Raw genomic sequence first — 17,042 nt, 5'->3', positions numbered from 1 at the left:
ACCTAGGTAGGTAGTTAAACCCATCGTGCAATGGTCCAGGTGTCCCAGACTATATGTTTCAACCCACACGACGTCAGCCTGTCCGAACTATGGTAACACTCTCCTATTCGAATGTAACCCAATCATCACTATAGCTCGCTTGCCGGCTTGTGCAGCCCAACACATGTCACTTTCGATTTTATATTATCTATATTTCTTTGGAGATGTATGACCCAAGCATTAGATCGCCCCCTCGATACCTATCATCGCAGACATGATATCTGGAGCCGCTGGGCCAATAGGTAGCTCCGCCTATGACATCCGCGTGTAGGCTTTGTTCCATATGTGGTGAACAGACTAAGCCAAATGTGGCCATGTAGGTATTCTTGAGTCATCCATCACTCGCTACCTTAGTGGCCAACCGATTAATAAGAGTAGTCACCCGATAAAGTTCACCGGCCGCTCGACAGTTCGAGCTTTCTCAATAAGCTTGGGTACCTCTCCTCTTCATGAGACTTGCAATACGGAAAATCGACGGCAAAGTCGACTCGCCGTGCACTGCATTTCTATTGCGTCATATTCAGCTCGGTCATTGCTGTGTGCTGAAGCGCAACAACTACTTCTTCTTGTACTCATGGACGGTCGTGATGATTCTATCAACCACTGTCGGGTCCGAAAGCTGATGAGAATCTCTTGTTAGTCAAAAAAATTCATCCCTGCAAAAACTTGACCAAGTATAGTGTGGAAAACTTACAGTGCTGACATCGCCAAGCTGGTCCTCCTCGCCGGCGAGGATCTTCCTGAGAATTCTCCGCATGATCTTACCACTCCTTGTGCGTGGTAAATCTGGGACGACGAACACGGCTTTGGGTGCCGCAAAGGGGCCAATGCTACGCCGAACCTGGGTAATGAGTTCCTTCCTCAGGGACTCGTCGTTGTCCGTTGTAACATGCTCGGCCAGCGACACAAATGCATTCACTGCCTGACCCGTGAGCTCGTCCTGGATACCTACAACGGCAGCCTCGGCAACATAATGATGCTCGAGTAGCGCGGCTTCAATCTCCGCTGTTGACAGTCGGTGGCCACTCACGTTAACAACGTCGTCCACTCTGCCTCTGATCCAATAAAACCCTTCATGGTCCCGTGCAGCACCGTCTCCAGTGAACTAGCGCGACCGGATTGTCATTAGCTACATTCGCCAAAAGAAGGAGCTCTCTAGGGAGGAGAAGCACTCACATAGAATCCATTGTAAACGTTCATATAAGTCTCCATATACCTCTTGTGGGCACCCCACACTGTCCTCGCCATGCTGGGCCATGCCTGTTTGAAACCAAGCACTCCTTCAACGTCATTGCCGTGGATCTCCTCACCAGATACGGGATCAATGATGGCAGGTTCGATGCCAAAGAAAGGCAGCGAGGCAGAGCCTGGTTTGGTTGGGGTGACGCCCGCGAGAGGGCAAATGACATTGGAGCCCGTCTCTGTTTGCCAATAGGTGTCCACGATTTGCGCCTGTTCCTTTCCAACGATCTCGAAGTACCATTTCCACACCTCGGCTGCAATGGGCTCTCCGACAGAGCCCAGGACCCGAAGGTGCTTCATTTCATGCTTGACCCACTGGTCTCCTGCACGCTTTAGCAGCCTGAGAGCAGTCGGGGCAACGTAAAAGTGAGTGATCTTGTGCTGGTCGATGATGTCCCAGTAGCGAGAGAAAGTTGGGTACGCTGGGGTGCCTTCGAACACGACCGTTGAAACACCCAGAAGCAGAGGAGCGTAAACGACATATGTGTGTCCAGTAATCCAGCCAACATCACCGCCGCAGAAAAAGCGATCCCCGTCGTGGATGTCGAAGACATACTTGCCCGTCATGGCGGCGCCCAACAGGTAGCCGGCGGTGGTATGCATAACACCTTTTGGCTTGCCTGTAGAACCGGACGTGTACAGAAGGAACAGTGGATCTTCCGAGTTCATGGGGACGGGCGGGATATAGTTTGGCCACTTCTCAACCTCCTCATGCCACCAAAAATCGCGCCCCTGCATCATGGGCACATCTGCGCCCGTCCTCTTGTAAACCAGCACGTGACTAACATCTGGGCAGTTCTTCAGGGCCTCGTCAACGATGCGCTTTGTACCAATCAGCTTGCCACCGCGCTTGCCCTCGTCAGTAGTGATAACGACCTTGGACTGGCCATCAACAACGCGGTCGCGCAGCGAGTCAGCCGAGAAACCTGCAAACACAACGGAGTGAACAGCGCCAATGCGAGTGACGGCCAGAAATGCGATGAGCGCCTCGGGGATCATGGGAAGGTACACGGCTACAGTGTCCCCCTTGCGAACACCCATCTGACGGAGAACATGTGCTGTCCTGCAAACCTCGCGCATCAGCTCGCCGTAGGTCAGGGTTCGCCCGCTGCTCGGATCGTCCGCCTCGTATATGATGGCCACTCGGTTTGGATCCTTGAGCGCATGCCTGTCGATGCAGTTATACGAAGCGTTGAGCTCGCCCTCCAGGAACCAGGCACTGTCGCCAGCAGAGAGGCTCCCCGAGTAAACCGTTTCGAAATCCCGACTCCATGTCAAAAGCTCTCGTGCCATCCGTGCCCAGAATTGCTTAGGCTCGGAGATGCTCTCCTTGTAGAGCTGCTGGTACTCCTCGAGGTCTGCACCGCCGTCAGCTCAAGTTATTTGCCAATGGTATCACCCAGTCAAACGTAACAACCACAACAATGATAAACCACCGCGCCAGCCATTGAACAGTTATCGCAACAGCGCCAAACGATGATGGGCAGATACTCACTGGCTATATGAGGCTTGCTGGGATGCTCTGTGAATCCAAAAAGAAAAAAAAAACAAAGAAAAATACATCGTTAGTTAGCCATTTTTATGCTAAGCCATAGACAACAAGCTGCCCATTAACAAGGCAAGCCTGTAGGCTTCTCCTCACTACGGAGGCCTGTTTAGACAAGAACATACTGTCAAGCATTTTCTGGGGAGGATCTGTCGCGATTCACGAATTGTGCGTGGTCAGCTCAGCTCCGAAACCGGAGGCCGTGTCGCTCTCCTTATCGACCATCCACTTGCTCGCGCGCAACTTGAGCCAAACTCACGGTAAGTGTCGACTTCATGCGCCTCTGCCACAACGGGCGCCTTGGAAGCTTCGGGAGTCATTGCGGTCTCACTGGCTGGTGTGATACTGCGTGAAGTCCAGAAGAGCCGTTGGACGTCGGCCGTTTGGATCAGGATGGCTAAATATGCCGGTGAAAAGGTGATGTAATCCCAACACCTCTATTCTGAGCACGGAGTTGCGTAAGGTAGCTAGTCGTCGCAAGTATGTAAATTCGGGTGCTGTCCTGGTGAATTGGAGTCACAGTGACTGGCCAGCCTGTTCTGGTGGACGGTGAATATTTTGCTACAGCAAGAGACGGGAGGGGGGTTGATTTTGTGATTATGGAGGTGGCACTGAGGATCCTCGCTAGACTCGAGGTAGTACAATGAACGACAGCTGAAACTAGGCAGTTTTGAGTTAAAACAAAAGGCAGGAGCTAAGTCGAGATAGATATGGAGACGAGGGAGGAGGTGAGTAAGCCAGGTAGGGTAGGCCAGAAGGCAAGACTGTTCAAGATAAATCACTGGTAGACCGTATTCATGTGGGAAGGGTTCAGCTGAGTACCAAGGTAGGTAGGTATTTATATTTACATATGAAATAAAGAGATCCCATACAACAGGGCTAACCGGACAACCAATAAGGCACAACAGAAAGAAATGACGGAAGGGATGCCGAGGCGACGACGCTCAAAAGGCTGCGCTGTAAAATAATTCATTATCCTCCCCTGCCCCACCATATTGAATTTTGGCGGCGGTGACCATTATTAGCTGAGCCAAGGGGCCTTCTGTGGTCCCTGTGAACCCGGGCATCCATGCGGCCACCGAGTACCGTACAGTAGTGCTTCGCTGCTGTACCCCATATTCCGGAAGTTACCCACAAGACAAATTCTGGCGTGCGTAGGGTGCGTCAATCCTAACGATCGGTAAACCCCAACAAATTCACATCCGGCCATTTGCGTGGCCTTGGGGTTTTGTTTCCATGCGTCCGGCCGAAACCAACCGATGCTCTGAATCATGTGGTGAATAACTAACTACTCAGCACTCATCTTGAATATCATTCGCCTACCTACCTCTTTATCTAAATTGGGTAGTTCCTTTCAAGATGTTCAAATCCTAAATTGAAGCGCCGCACGCATGCCGTGTATTCGTGGTAGATACTGACTTCCTGGACCCTTTCCACCATGGAAATATAAGAAGATCCGGGCCCGCGGATATTCCGGACGAACAACCTGCTAATGCAGCCTGGTTCCTGACAAGGCGATCTTGACTTGTCTGTGACTCTTGGATGGTCCGGGTAGCTCTAATTTCTGAGATTGAATTAAGCAAGTAAAAGACCGCTATAACGGTCAAATTCAGGGGACAAGACGTCTGATGAATGCCATGACAAACCAGACTCTCAATTAATCACTCTACAAATATCGGGGATCAATGTTATTATACGAAGAAAATGCAAATAAACATTCGCAAAACCATACAGGATTAATACCAAGGTGCGGACTCCGTACTTCATAAAAACCAACCTGACAAGTGGTTGAGTTGGTTGGTTGGTTGGGACTGGTTGGTTGAGAGGTACCCGCGCGCAGGGTTGGTTCACAACACATAACAGGGGCCTGCGTTCTGGTCCCGAGAAGGGGTGCCTCCAAGGCTTTTCAGCGGATTTTGGACAAGGATATGCCCAATCAAAGTCCCGTACCACGTTCGCTTGCATCATCTTTACGATTCCGCTGCGGGGTCACTATTCATACGTGGTACAAACTCGCCAGCCAGGCTGGACAACAACAGTCCTTGGGGATCTACTGGTAATTCTACCAACTACAGGTTCTATTTCTAGACTGGATACTCCGTAGGTTGGTAAAATTGCAAAAGTTCGAAGGTCGTTTGTATCTGGTGTATATGTAGATATTCAGCTCCACTAAACAACGCACGGTACATACCGGTAGGTAATTGCACCTACTTAATCCTGGCTGGCTTCCCGGGTTTTCAGCGCACGGGATTCCCCGCTCCTTAACTTGCCAGTTACATTCAGCTGGATGATGATTGTCAAGTATTGCGGCGAAGCACTTGGACGCCACCATCAAGTCGCCGTAGATCTCCAACATGTTTGGCTGGGTTACAAGCGTTGCTGACTTCTGCTGTTCCTCGACGGGCAGTGGCGTTCGGACCCATTAGCCCTGGGTCGTAGCGTCATGCTATTGTCAGATCGGTCACGGTCTTCCTTGTGTTCCGTTCCGCCGACCTAACACGATGATGTGGGGGCGGACGGTCTAAAAGCTTAACATCCATGTGTCAGGTGCAACCTCATGGGCTCAACCTGCAGGGTATGGTGATAACCGGCTCCTTATAGACCGACTAACCAAGCTGGCGCAATCGCATATCGCATCGTAACTTAATCTAACCTACAGTAGGTGTGCAATTTTATTGCAACATCCAAGGTGGGGGGATGGCCCTGTTGGGTTGCAATATTTTTGCACAAGTGCTATAGTATCTACCTTACTCAGAGACAGACCGCAAACCAATCAACCGTCTATCGCTATCAGCTTAAATTGTCTGATGCCTAGGTCGCCACCTATGAGACGCAAAGTACCTGCCATCTGATATTGGTCTTTGTTGCTTCTGCGCAATGCTTCCGCAAGTCCGATTTAGCCTCGGGCTGGCCGGAGCTCGGCCAATCTCGGGCCAGGAATCAGCCTTACTCCCGGTGAAATTTCGGTCGGGTCGGCACTTGGAGACACTCTCGTTACAAGGCAGTATCGGGGGGTTGCTGAATAATTACAGTGGACAAGACAGCAATGGAGCTCGCCAACACCAAATGGATGATGGATTTCTCAACATCGCCAAACAGCCCGACCTTGACGAAGCCCGTCGTTCATTGAATGAAAGCTGGGGTACTTGTAAAAGCCCATCCGCATCATCCCTAACAGACCGCCTCACATATCCATGCCCATCAGGTACATCTCCAGTATCCTCATAAACTTGGCGACAAATGCTTCCAGATGGAAGATAACCTTGGTGCCCATCTTGATACGGTGCTCATAGAATGCAGACCACTTGATGACCTCCACTTTGAGATCGTCGTCAATCAGGGGTACCAACTTGAATGTCAGTGTTTTGAGGATTGTGGTTGGTGGGATGCAGTGCGTGAGCAAATCGTAGAGCTTTGCGCGCACTTGAAGTATTCTTGCTGGCGTGTGCTCCTCCATGATCTCCTTGGCGATCTGCCCAATCAACGCCTCCCAGTCCGGCGGCGGGATCGGCGTGTTGTCTTCTACTTTCTCACTGTGCCGCATCTTTGTTAGCCTAGTCCTTTGCTCAAGGACGGGTCAGGATGGCAAGATCTCACTTTTGCGCATGTACTGTCTCGAGCATCAGCAATGCCCTCCGCAAATTCCTCCCGCTTTCTTTAGCTATCCTCTCATGCAGCTGCGTCGAAACGGTCCAACCCTCCTTCTTCGCAGAAGCGGCAAGAACGGTGCATATCTCATCCTCTGACGGAGCCGCAACCCTGACAAGCAGAGTTCGTGATCTGATAGGGGCAATTATATTTGCTGTTGAGTTGGCCAGCAGAATCAACCTCAGGTTCGGCGAGTACTTTTCCATGGTTCTTCGCAGGGCAGCTTGAGCATCGCGAGAAAGGTGGTCTGCTTCGTTGATGACAACCACCTTGAAGCGCTGGCGAGCACCTTGGTCGACTTGTTGCGTCTGGGCGACCTCCTTGAGGAGGTCTTGAATGACGACCCTGTCGTAGTTGCCAACATCTGAAGGGGTGATTTCGAGGTGGTAGATGGAGGCGACGATGTTGAACTCGAGCTTGCGATTACTGCTGGTCTGAAAGACGCGGGCGTCGATCTTGATCTTCTCTACTCCGGGTCCGTACAGCTCCTTGAGAGTTGCTACGATACGAGTTTTCTTGCCAGCGCCTGAAGGTCCATAGATTAAAAGATGAGGGAAGTCGCCGCTCTGGGCCTGTGCATAGTAACAGCGGCTGAGTTAGCAGGTGACAATTAATGCCTGCCAGCAATCACGCGACTTACCAGAGATCGAAGCCTTTCTGAAAGCTCTTCATGGTACGTCAAGCTATCCAACGACCTGGGCCGATGTTTGTCAACAATCAAAGCCATGTCTGCAGTGTTGTCTGGGAGATGACGGAATACCGCTGCTTTGGAGCGTGCTGGTTTGTCTGATATCCTGGCTCTTTTTGGTACAAAATCTATCACCGTGGGGATATGGAGCGGGGATAGCGTCTATCTTGTTAGATCTTCGAAAGAGCTGTACATTGGTGGGTAAGTAACGGCTGCACTTGCAGTCGAGACGCGACGCGACTTGAAGTGGTTAAAGTGGGACAGAATATTTCACGCGAGTGTGTGGGCCCGGTCGGGAGGTGCTGTACCTTGCGACAGGGGGTCAAGGCCCAGTCAATCGAGTCGACGTACGGATGGATATACTACGAAGTAGGTACTTACTCAATTAATAGATGCCAAGGTACCTTAGGTACTCAATTGACAGTGCCAAACCCAAGGTACGTGTTTCTACGCAACGTCCTTTGTCTTTGGTAGTGAGACGAGTTAAACAACCCTACTTCTGCGGCTGTATGTGGTTATATACGGCACAGTCAGTTATAGATCGACACAGCATTTCGAGGATATATCACATTCTATGTTGTACATTTTATGCATACAATATAAGGCCAGGATCCAGATCGTTAGTTACTGTGCTGGCGATGTTGAGTTCGGAGCATTCGTCACGGCCGAAGACTGTGGCGTGACATCCAGCGTTCCAAGGCGCTCCTGGCGTGCCTTCATCCATGGTCTCTTCAGATCCTCCAGGGTCAACCCGTTTTCTATCTTGGTTATGCCAACGCAGCCCGGATCACCCTTTTTAATGATTTCACACTGACCTGAACGCGTAACAAAAGTCAGCAGGCATACCTATGACGTTGAATGGACCGACTGACCTGGTATCTTGGTTGCGGCCAACCTGAGAGCATCGCGAATGACCTGCTCGTGCAGCACTCCCCTGAGCTCGAAGATGACGTGACTGACAGAGATCCGCGACGCCCAGTGGTCAAAGGAACCCTTTCCTTTACCCATACGGTGCTACAGAGATAAATAGGTCAGTTGCATGTTCAGATACAATCGCATCCTGCAGGCCCTGCTATCGTGCGCAAACTAACCTCGTTTCCGCTTGTGAAAACGCCAATGTTGCAGTTGACTCTCTTGTAGAGTCGGTATTTCTGACCACGAAGACGAAGCTTGATAACGTTCTCTGCCATCTTCAGGTGTTTCGCGCTGACCCTCCTATCGTGATCTTTCATTCGCAGACCATAGTCGCCCCATACCACGGTTGTCCCCTTCATAGATCCTCCAGTGGGAACACGACACCTTCCCTTCATCTTCTTCTTCCTTCGATCCAGCTGCGGCTCGAGCCATGACAGCTGGGGCACTGTTGACGAGAACGGCCTCGCATTGCGAATGGTCGGAAGGGCAGGGAGAGTTCGCAAGGAGGTCGGGATTATCGACGGTCGCAATGTCGTCGCAGGAGCAATCCTCAGGCCCTGGAATGCGGCCAGCAGGGCCGAGGACATTTTTCGGCTCATGGTGTAGTTTGCAGAGGATCGCGAGCCGATGCAATCACTCGAATTATTGCAATGACTTCTACCACAGACTCTTTCATGAAAGCAGCACGTATTTGGGAGATCCACATGCAAAACTGGACGGATGGAGCTTGGGCCTTGCAATTGGCTTATGTCATCAATAGAGTTGCAGGAACACCCCACTTATTTCTAATGAGAATAGGAAGGAAGTCGCGTCATTAACGCGTTGTTGCCTGGCAGGTCCTTTTCACTCCAATTTTGTACTATTATCGTCTCGCATGCCGCCGGCGAGCTGCACAGATTTTCTTAGTCCATGAGCATTCACCGTAACACTCTCTGCCACTTTGCAGACAGGACTGTCACGCAATTTGCCTTGTTTTGTACTTATCATCCCAACTACAACGTCTAGCGGTTTACCATCAAACACCATGCCGGCGGATATAAGATCTTTCTTTGGGGGTAAGGGCGGCGCCGCCCCCGCTAAACCTGCAGCTTCGAAAAAGGAGAACGAGCCAGTCAAAAAGGCAACAAAAACTCGCAGCAGTAAGTTGAGGGTCCTATTGGCTTCAAAGCTTGACGTTGCTGACCATTATACAAAAGCCCGAGTTGTGCTAGATGACAGCGACGATGAGCCTGTTACGGCGTTAGTGTTACCAAAGCATAACCTGGCCCGGTGATCTTCGCTGACGGAAATGACCCAGACCATTGAAGGCTTCAATCAAAGCCACACCAAAGAAGAAGGCGAGGTACGCTTAGCGTTACAAATCATCTGCCTTTGACACAATAAGCAGACCTCGGCTAACTTACTACTTGCAGCGCGGATGCTCCCAAAGGGACTGCTATCACTGCCAGTGACTACTTTGCAAATACTGCCGCAGGTGACAACAAACCACAGGCAACCCCGAAGGCTACCTCAAAATTCAAGTCAGAAGTTGAGGTTCGAATCAGCCCACGAACCAGAGCGAAGGCCCCTGTAGAACCAAGCTCTGCATCGGCAAAACCAACCAACAAACCGGTAACTTCACCGGCTCCAAAGGCAACGGTAAAGACTACCACGAAAGCCACAAAGCCGAAGAAGCCAGTCACAGCACATAAGAAATACGACTCGGACGATGACGCTGACGCGTTTGTTGATGACGATGAGGATGAAGATGATGATATATTTGCTGCAGATATCAGAGGACGGGGCAAGCGGAAGAATGACGAATATGTTGAAGAAGATAGTGACGATGACGTTTTGCCGCAACCCAAGAGGCTTGCGTCACGTGGAAGACCCAGAAGAGGTGTCGCCAAAGAAGAGTCATCGGACGAAGAAGAGGTTTCGAAACCCTCGAAGAGTGTTGCCACTGGCAGGAAACGAAAGTCTCCTCCAACTGACCCAGAAGTGTCTGAAGACGAGGACCTGAAGCCGCGGAAGAAACCAGCCGCCAAGCCACGAGCCACCAAACCAAAAGTTGCCCCCAATGAGGACCCAAGTATTCAAGCCATCTTGGACAACGTTCCTACTGTTCGCCCGCCAACGCCGCCCCCGAAAGATCCGAATGCCAAGTTTGATTGGCGAAAAGCTCAGGCGGGAGGGGGCAATTCAGGGGCACCACCAGCTGCGGGCTCCATTGATCTGCCCGAAGGTCAGGAAGACTGTCTCAGTGGACTCACCTTCGTGTTCACAGGCCTGCTTAAGACGATCGGGAGAGAAGAAGCTCAGGCGCTGGTGAAACGCTATGGAGGTAAAGTGACTGGTGCCCCAAGTGGGAAAACCAGTTTCGTGGTTCTTGGAGACGACGCTGGCCCGAGCAAGCTTGCAAAGATTAAACAGCATCGCTTAAAGACTATCGACGAGGTGGGACTCTTTCACTTGATCAGCACGCTTCCGGCACATGGAGGCAGTGGTTTGGGGGCTGAAAAGGCCCGTGAAAAGCGCGAGGCGGAAGCGGAGAAGGTCAAGCAGGCGGCTGAGGAAATGGAAGCCGAAGAGAAGGCTAAGAGGCTGGCGGCTGAGAAAGCTCGAAAGGCCGCGGGCGCCAAGGGTGCGTCTGCACTACCGGCACCGCCTCCCCCCAACTCGCAGCTTTGGACAACGAAATACGCACCTACGGCACTCAACCATATATGCGGAAACAAGGCTCAGGTGGAAAAGATAAAGAATTGGCTCGAGAACTGGCCCAAGTCAAGAAAGTATGACTTCAAGAAGCGCGGCGCCGATGGCTTGGGTGGTGAGCGTGCCATAATTATTTCTGGTCCCCCAGGGATTGGAAAGACAACAGCCGCCCACATGGCCGCTAAGCTGGCTGGTTATGACGTTCTCGAGAGCAACGCCAGCGATACTCGGAGCAAGAAGCTGGTCGAGAACGGTGTTAGTGATGTGATAAACAACACGTCGCTCCTCGGATATTTTTCGGGTGATGGCAAGAAGGTCGACCAAGCCCGGAAGAACATCGTCCTGATCATGGACGAAGTAGACGGCATGTCCGCCGGTGATCGCGGAGGTGTCGGTGCGCTTGCAAAGTTCTGCAAAAAGACCGAGGTTCCGCTCATCCTGATCTGCAACGAACGCAGACTACCCAAGATGAAACCGTTTGATCATGTTGCGTTCGATATTCGCTTCAACAGGCCAACGGTAGATCAGATTCGATCCCGGATCATGACAATTTGTCACCGGGAAGGACTAGGAAAAATGCCGCCCCAGGTCATCGACGCCTTGATTGAAGGCTGCAACAAGGACATTCGACAGATCATCAACATGGTTCACTCCATCAAACTCGATGGCGCCTCACTTGACTACACCCAGACCAAGTCCATGACAAAGGCGTGGGAGAAGCATGTCATTCTCAAGCCTTGGGATATCTGCCAGAAAATGCTCGCGGGTGGTCTCTTCTCACCAGCAAGCAAAGCCACTCTCAATGACAAGATTGAGCTCTATTTCAATGACCACGAGTTCAGTTACCTGATGATTCAGGAGAACTACCTTGGCACGAAGCCAATGGCTTTGAGCGGTAAGGGATACAATAAAAAGGAAGAGAACCTCAAGTATTTGGAGCTGGTAGAAAAGGCCTCGGAAAGTATCAGCGACGGCGACCTGATTGATCGTATGATTCACGGTCCGCAGCAACAGTGGTCCCTGATGCCCACGCACGCCGTCTTCAGCTCAGTTAGACCGGCTAGTTATATCGCCGGTCAGCTCATGGGCGCCAACTTCACGTCATGGCTGGGCAACAACAGCAAGACAGGCAAGCTGGGTCGTTTCGTGCGCGAGATACATTCGCACATGAGACTGAAGTCCTCTGGTGACCACAACGAAGTCCGCCAGCAGTATCTCCCGGTACTGTGGAACCAGATGATCCAGCGACTGGGAGTAGACGGTAAAGATGCCATCGATGGTGTCATTGAGCTGATGGACAGCTACTATCTTACTCGTGATGACTTTGACGCAATCAAGGAGCTTGGTGTTGGGCCTCAGGACGAGTCCAAGGTCAACATCGAGACGCAGACCAAGGCTGCATTTACTCGAACGTATGTTTTACCAAGCTTCAACCATACATGAAAACCTCGTCAAACTAACCATGTTGACTGCGATCCAGCTATAACTCCATGTCTCATCCGATACCCTTCATGAAGGCGAGCAATGTGCAAGCGCCCAAGGCTGCGGCCAAGGAAATGCCTGATCTGGAGGAGGCCATCGAGGAAGAAGACGATGCTGCTGTTGTTGCGGACCCTGCCGCCGATGAAGAAGAAGAAGAACTTGACCTCAAAAAGGACAAGTACATCAAACAGCCCAAAGCCAAGCCGGCCAAGAAGGCGGCACCCGCAAAGAAGAAGACGGCCGCGGCCAAGAAAGGGGTCAGTGCGGAGGACGATTTTATTGATGACGACGACGAGCCTAAGCCTGCTGCGAAAGGCAGGGGTCGTCCTACCAAGGCAGGAAAGGCCAAGAAGTGAACATGTTGGTTTTTTTTCTATGTGCTGACTTGAGTTCTCAAGACCGTTGTGGAAGCACGTCAGCAAAAGACTTGTATCCGCTGTTGAGGTCTTGTCATCGTGTAGTGGATGGAGAAGTAAGGTAGCGTCGTCTTGGATGTTGCTCTTATCGGTACGAATTTCTTCTGCCCGTCCGTTGTAGCTGAGCCTTATTTTGATGTCACACAAGCTAGGACTTCGGCAAGAGGAGTTGTTCAGCCGTCGTTTCTATTTCGCGCGATGTGTAGATTAATAAAACCAATGTTCTTTGCTTGTGATATCTATTTTCAAGTTTAATCTGGGCATTTGTCGTTCTCGTGGCGACTTTTGAGTTGATAGACCTGGTCGCGTTCTTAACATGGGAGGCCTACAATACTTGTTGTAATATAGAAAGGCTCATCTGATTACGTCTGATCTAGTGAGTAATGTCGATTCAGTCTCCAGGAACGAGTATTCCCTGTGCGCTGCACTACCAGCCATGTACAGCTAGTAACGAGTATCTAATTCTATGTATGATATAAATCATATACCTCCGATGCATGAAACTTTTGAACGCCGCCATGCTGCAAATTGCAAGTGACTAAACTAAAGATGGACAATTGTGTGGACACATCAGGAAGAAAAACAAAACAAAACAAAATACAAGACGGAGATGAGCGCTTGAAATGTGTTTATGAATTAAATATTAGAAGCTGGTATCATTCCATTGGGTATTTCAACGAGGAAAAAGAAAAGTCTTGAGAGTTTTTAAAGCGTCGGCTCTAACATCTCAGAGGCAGAGGCAACAAAATCTCAAAAAGTGCCGTCGGCGCAGACAGACATTAAGCTCTTAAACGGGGCTTTGGTTCTTGCCCTGAACATGAGGCTGTGTGCTGAGGCCATTGCTCGGGGCAGGATCCTTGCTCTCGGCATCAGTAGGTAGTGACACCCTGGACTGGCGTGCCGCCTCCTCCTGTTCATGCTGCTGAAGCTCGATGGGAGAGCCAGTAGGGGCGAACTTGCTGCGGGCGCGGAGCTTGTGTCCGTAGAGGTAAAAGATGATGGGGATGGGAATCATGACGGCAGCAATGCAGCCGAGCAAGGTGCTAGCCCAGTTGATTCCCATGCCGTTGAACATCTGGCCGGCGAAGAGGGGAAAGGCGGCTCCGAACAGACTGCGCAAGAACGTGTTGCCCGCGATGGCCGAGGCCGCAAAGTTTAGGTAGGCATCGACGAGGTAGTTGAGAGCCTGGAGGAAGATGGACATGAGGCCGAAGCCCGTGAGGATTCCGGAAGCGGTGGGGACGATCCAGTGGATGTCCTTGTTGTAGCCCGTCCAGCCGAACCAGAAGATGCCTGCAGTGAAGGCGAAGGCTCCGCCGATGACGGATGGCAGTCGCCACTCAGGGATGGCGACGCCGTTGTTGGCTGAAAGTTTGCGGTTGAACCACGGCTGCTGCAGAAGCACGACTACCCCAGCGAGAAACTGGCCGATGATCATTCCGAAGAAGGCAAGACCAGCGATGCCACCAGAGAAGCCGTAGACGCCTTGGAAGACGAGCGGGTATGCTGTGAGGAAGAGATACAGAAGGCCTATACGCAGGCAATTGAACCGGAAAGTTAGTAACGAGTCACGGATCGTGTTGGGTCGAACCTGCGCCAGGCATGGGTATAATACAATTGCTTACCATAAATAAAGGCCATGTATATGCTGAGAGACAGCACGATGGGCTCTGTAAATAGCAGTCGCATGGGCCTCGAGAAGTTCTTGTTCACAAGCTCGACAAAGTCAACCTCAATCTCCTCCTGCTTTGCGTGGATGCCCCAGTTCAGCGTCAGTCTCCGAAGCTCGGAGGCCTTTGCCACCAAAATGGAGGGAGGATATGTCTCCTCGAGGAACAAGACGTTGAAGATCAGAGCGACTGCGCCCATGATGGACGTAAGCCACATTGTCCACCGCCAGCCGAGGTAGGATTCGACAATAAAGCCGCCAATGAAGGGGGCCAGGAAGGGTCCGGTGAAAACAGCCATGCTAAAGACGGTTATGGCTATTCCTCGGGTGCGGTTGCCAAACATGTCGCTGAAGACAGCGGCGACGACGGCCAGCGGACAGGCGCCAAAGAAGCCGGAGAAAAACCGACTAATCAGGATCGTCTGGATGTCTTTACCACTGGCGGTTGCAATGGAGAATATGGTAAAGCCAAACATGGAAATCAAAAGCGGGAGCCGACGGCCCTTGAGCTCGGACAAGGGTGCCCAGAGGGTCGGGCCAAAGGCAAAACCAAGCACGAAAAAGGATACTCCTAATATGCCGACTTCGGTGGAGACGTCAAACTCGGCTGCAAGAGCCCGGGTCGCAGCGGAGAAGATTGACGAGGCAAACGAGGATGTCATGGTAGTGTAACCAAGGATTATGGCGGTCACAAGCTTCTTGCGCAAGGGCCAGTTCTGTGCGTGCATGGGATCGTCTGGCCCATCAAACTCGACGACATACTCCTCGCGGTCGGGCAGAGGGGGCGGGTACTCCTTCCCGGCACCAAAGGGAGGGAGGGCCTTGGAAGTGGTCCTCCTGAACCAGCTCCTCCGGCTCGTGCTGCCGGCATCGCTTCGAGTCCGGCCGACGGTGGCGGTATGTTGACTGCGCGCGGTATGGATGCGGCTGAGCACAGTGGGGTGCCTCTCCAAGTCCTGCTGGGTAGCCACGCTCCGGAGACTGGTTGCATCTCGTGACCTTGATGCTGCCGCAGCCGCTCCCGTGGCACGGCGCACAGATGAGATGGATGAAGCAGTTGAGACGGACGAGGCTGAGATGACACGCTCTATCTCGTTGCTATCACGGCGGTTCAGGGGGCTCTGAGGGTTGTGTGAGCCGGGCGATGCCATGGCATCGACCTCAGCCCGGTTGAGCTCTCGGTCGACCTCGTTCATATTTGTTGTTGTTGTTGTTGTTGCTGTTGTTGCTGTTCCCCCTCTGGTTGCTATGTTGAGGGTTTGTTTATTTATAGTTTATCCAAACAGTAAATATCAGGGCTGTATGGTCGGAAGTCAAGATAACTAGTAATTAATGAACAGCCAGGAATGAGACGTCAAGTCAAACCTTTGGCCTTAACGATAGATAGCTTGTATAAGCTGAAGAAGGGAAGATGAGTGGAAATGATAAACTAAGAAATTCTGGATATTACCCAAGACCTACGTCAAGATGAGCCTTGTACTGCATATTTAAACAAACCAAAACAAACCCCCCTTGGGTTGCATGCAGGGGCAGCGAGTCATCTTATTTTTTTTTTCTCTTCTTCCATGCAGTCAGTCCAGTCCCTTCCTTGAACCCCTACCTAGGGAACTCGCGCCATCTGAACCAAACCCACTCTACGCGAGGCGAAAAGGCGGCTTGTGGACCCGCCCCTCCCATCTGCAAGCTCTTCACCTTGCCCATGTTACAAATACCTTACTGCAGTACAGCGTGGTGGAGTTGACATCTGCTGATGGACTTTTCGAGAACGTCCTGGCAGGGTATGCTGGCTCGTGCAATTCTAAACTACCTTGGACATGAGCCGAATCCCGAACGCAAACACATTCGTTTGAGCGCGTGCTGATTCTCGTTTGCGGCGGCGACGGTTGTTTATTCTAAGAAAGAAACAATAAATTCCAAACGGGTTTGACAAGCATCAAACGTAGAACTTTATTCCAATGTCGGCAATTTTTACACAAGGTAGTACCGAATCCCTTCTCCCAAGAGATCCCACGCGGGTGCCTCGGTATCGGTCTTACCAATTCTTTCGGGGCCGCCAGTCGCGCCCCCTTTTAGCGTGCCGATCGTGGCACGTAAGTGGTTTCTAGCTTTGATTTATTAGCAATGGTTTGTTACTTCGTAAGAGAGAGAGGTCTGGCTTGTCATTAAGTGGTAATCAAAATATTTTACACCTACTTGGTGCCCAATTACAACGTCATCTCCACAGCACCCACCCCCCACCCCCCAAGCTGATCGTTAGCACAAAGCTTCGCCTGCATAAGCCTTGAATCTATTAACTGTACAAGTCTTGGAGGGTAATTAGTTTTCGAGAATGTGAGAACTTTTTCTAGGGAGAAGAGAGAATATACACATAGTAAAGTCAAGCCGGCATTCGGACAACACGGGCTGCCTGACGCCGTTTGTGCAAATCGAGGAAAAAAAGAAAGGAAATTTTTTTATTTCAAATTCAATCGATTCATCCTGACACACGGTATGACCGCTGTCATTGAGTTAAAAGTTGGCGACGACTTGCCAAACTTGGCAAACTCGGCCCTACCGGTAAACTACTGTGTTAATGGCGATGGCGATATTAGTGTACGAAGTGATTACGCGCCTGAGTGACTAGTCAAGTAGGTAATGATGTCATTAGCGTGACTCGGAGAAGAAAAAAAAAACTCGAGGGAACAAAGAAATCCCATCAAGCCC

At 51.2% G+C, this 17,042-nt stretch overlaps 6 protein-coding genes across 6 annotated transcripts; 1 reads left to right on the top strand and 5 right to left on the bottom strand.

Annotated features, from left to right (window-relative positions):
- Positions 1-71: 71 nt before the first annotated feature.
- MGG_03201 (acetyl-coenzyme A synthetase) lies at positions 72-3,676 on the bottom strand. Its single transcript, XM_003716735.1, has 6 exons — positions 3,087-3,676; positions 2,953-2,976; positions 2,777-2,803; positions 1,216-2,639; positions 734-1,144; positions 72-658 (listed from the first exon to the last, which is right to left on the bottom strand). The coding sequence occupies exons 1-6, from the start codon at positions 3,145-3,147 to the stop codon at positions 596-598; spliced, it is 2,010 nt and encodes a 669-aa protein (XP_003716783.1). The 5' UTR covers positions 3,148-3,676; the 3' UTR covers positions 72-595.
- A 1,235-nt stretch (positions 3,677-4,911) lies between these two features.
- Positions 4,912-5,183, bottom strand: MGG_17131 (uncharacterized protein; the record flags this gene model as incomplete). Its single annotated transcript, XM_003716734.1, has 2 exons — positions 4,912-4,968; positions 5,019-5,183. The coding sequence occupies 2 exons, from the start codon at positions 5,181-5,183 to the stop codon at positions 4,912-4,914; spliced, it is 222 nt and encodes a 73-aa protein (XP_003716782.1).
- An 828-nt stretch (positions 5,184-6,011) lies between these two features.
- On the bottom strand, positions 6,012-7,202 carry MGG_03202 (replication factor C subunit 5; the record flags this gene model as incomplete). Its single annotated transcript, XM_003716733.1, has 3 exons — positions 6,012-6,360; positions 6,425-7,047; positions 7,116-7,202. 3 exons carry the CDS (start codon positions 7,200-7,202, stop codon positions 6,012-6,014), a joined length of 1,059 nt encoding a protein of 352 aa, XP_003716781.1.
- A 472-nt stretch (positions 7,203-7,674) lies between these two features.
- MGG_03203 (54S ribosomal protein L16) lies at positions 7,675-8,759 on the bottom strand. The gene is made up of 3 exons (XM_003716732.1): positions 8,255-8,759; positions 8,036-8,177; positions 7,675-7,978 (listed from the first exon to the last, which is right to left on the bottom strand). The coding sequence occupies exons 1-3, from the start codon at positions 8,675-8,677 to the stop codon at positions 7,788-7,790; spliced, it is 756 nt and encodes a 251-aa protein (XP_003716780.1). The 5' UTR covers positions 8,678-8,759; the 3' UTR covers positions 7,675-7,787.
- MGG_03204 (replication factor C subunit 1) lies at positions 8,189-12,908 on the top strand. The gene is made up of 5 exons (XM_003716731.1): positions 8,189-9,217; positions 9,275-9,317; positions 9,376-9,420; positions 9,491-12,184; positions 12,253-12,908. The coding sequence occupies exons 1-5, from the start codon at positions 9,103-9,105 to the stop codon at positions 12,608-12,610; spliced, it is 3,255 nt and encodes a 1,084-aa protein (XP_003716779.1). The 5' UTR covers positions 8,189-9,102; the 3' UTR covers positions 12,611-12,908.
- Positions 12,909-12,966: 58 nt separating this feature from the next.
- Positions 12,967-15,790, bottom strand: MGG_03205 (polyamine transporter 2). Its single transcript, XM_003716730.1, has 2 exons — positions 14,296-15,790; positions 12,967-14,200 (listed from the first exon to the last, which is right to left on the bottom strand). Exons 1-2 carry the CDS (start codon positions 15,533-15,535, stop codon positions 13,458-13,460), a joined length of 1,983 nt encoding a protein of 660 aa, XP_003716778.1. The 5' UTR covers positions 15,536-15,790; the 3' UTR covers positions 12,967-13,457.
- Positions 15,791-17,042: the final 1,252 nt, after the last annotated feature.

Source organism: Pyricularia oryzae, chromosome 4 (assembly GCF_000002495.2).
Source record: "Pyricularia oryzae 70-15 chromosome 4, whole genome shotgun sequence".
Taxonomy (NCBI): domain Eukaryota; kingdom Fungi; phylum Ascomycota; class Sordariomycetes; order Magnaporthales; family Pyriculariaceae; genus Pyricularia; species Pyricularia oryzae.
The sequence above is the reverse complement of the archived record's forward strand: the minus strand, read 5'-3'. Positions and strand labels throughout refer to the sequence as shown.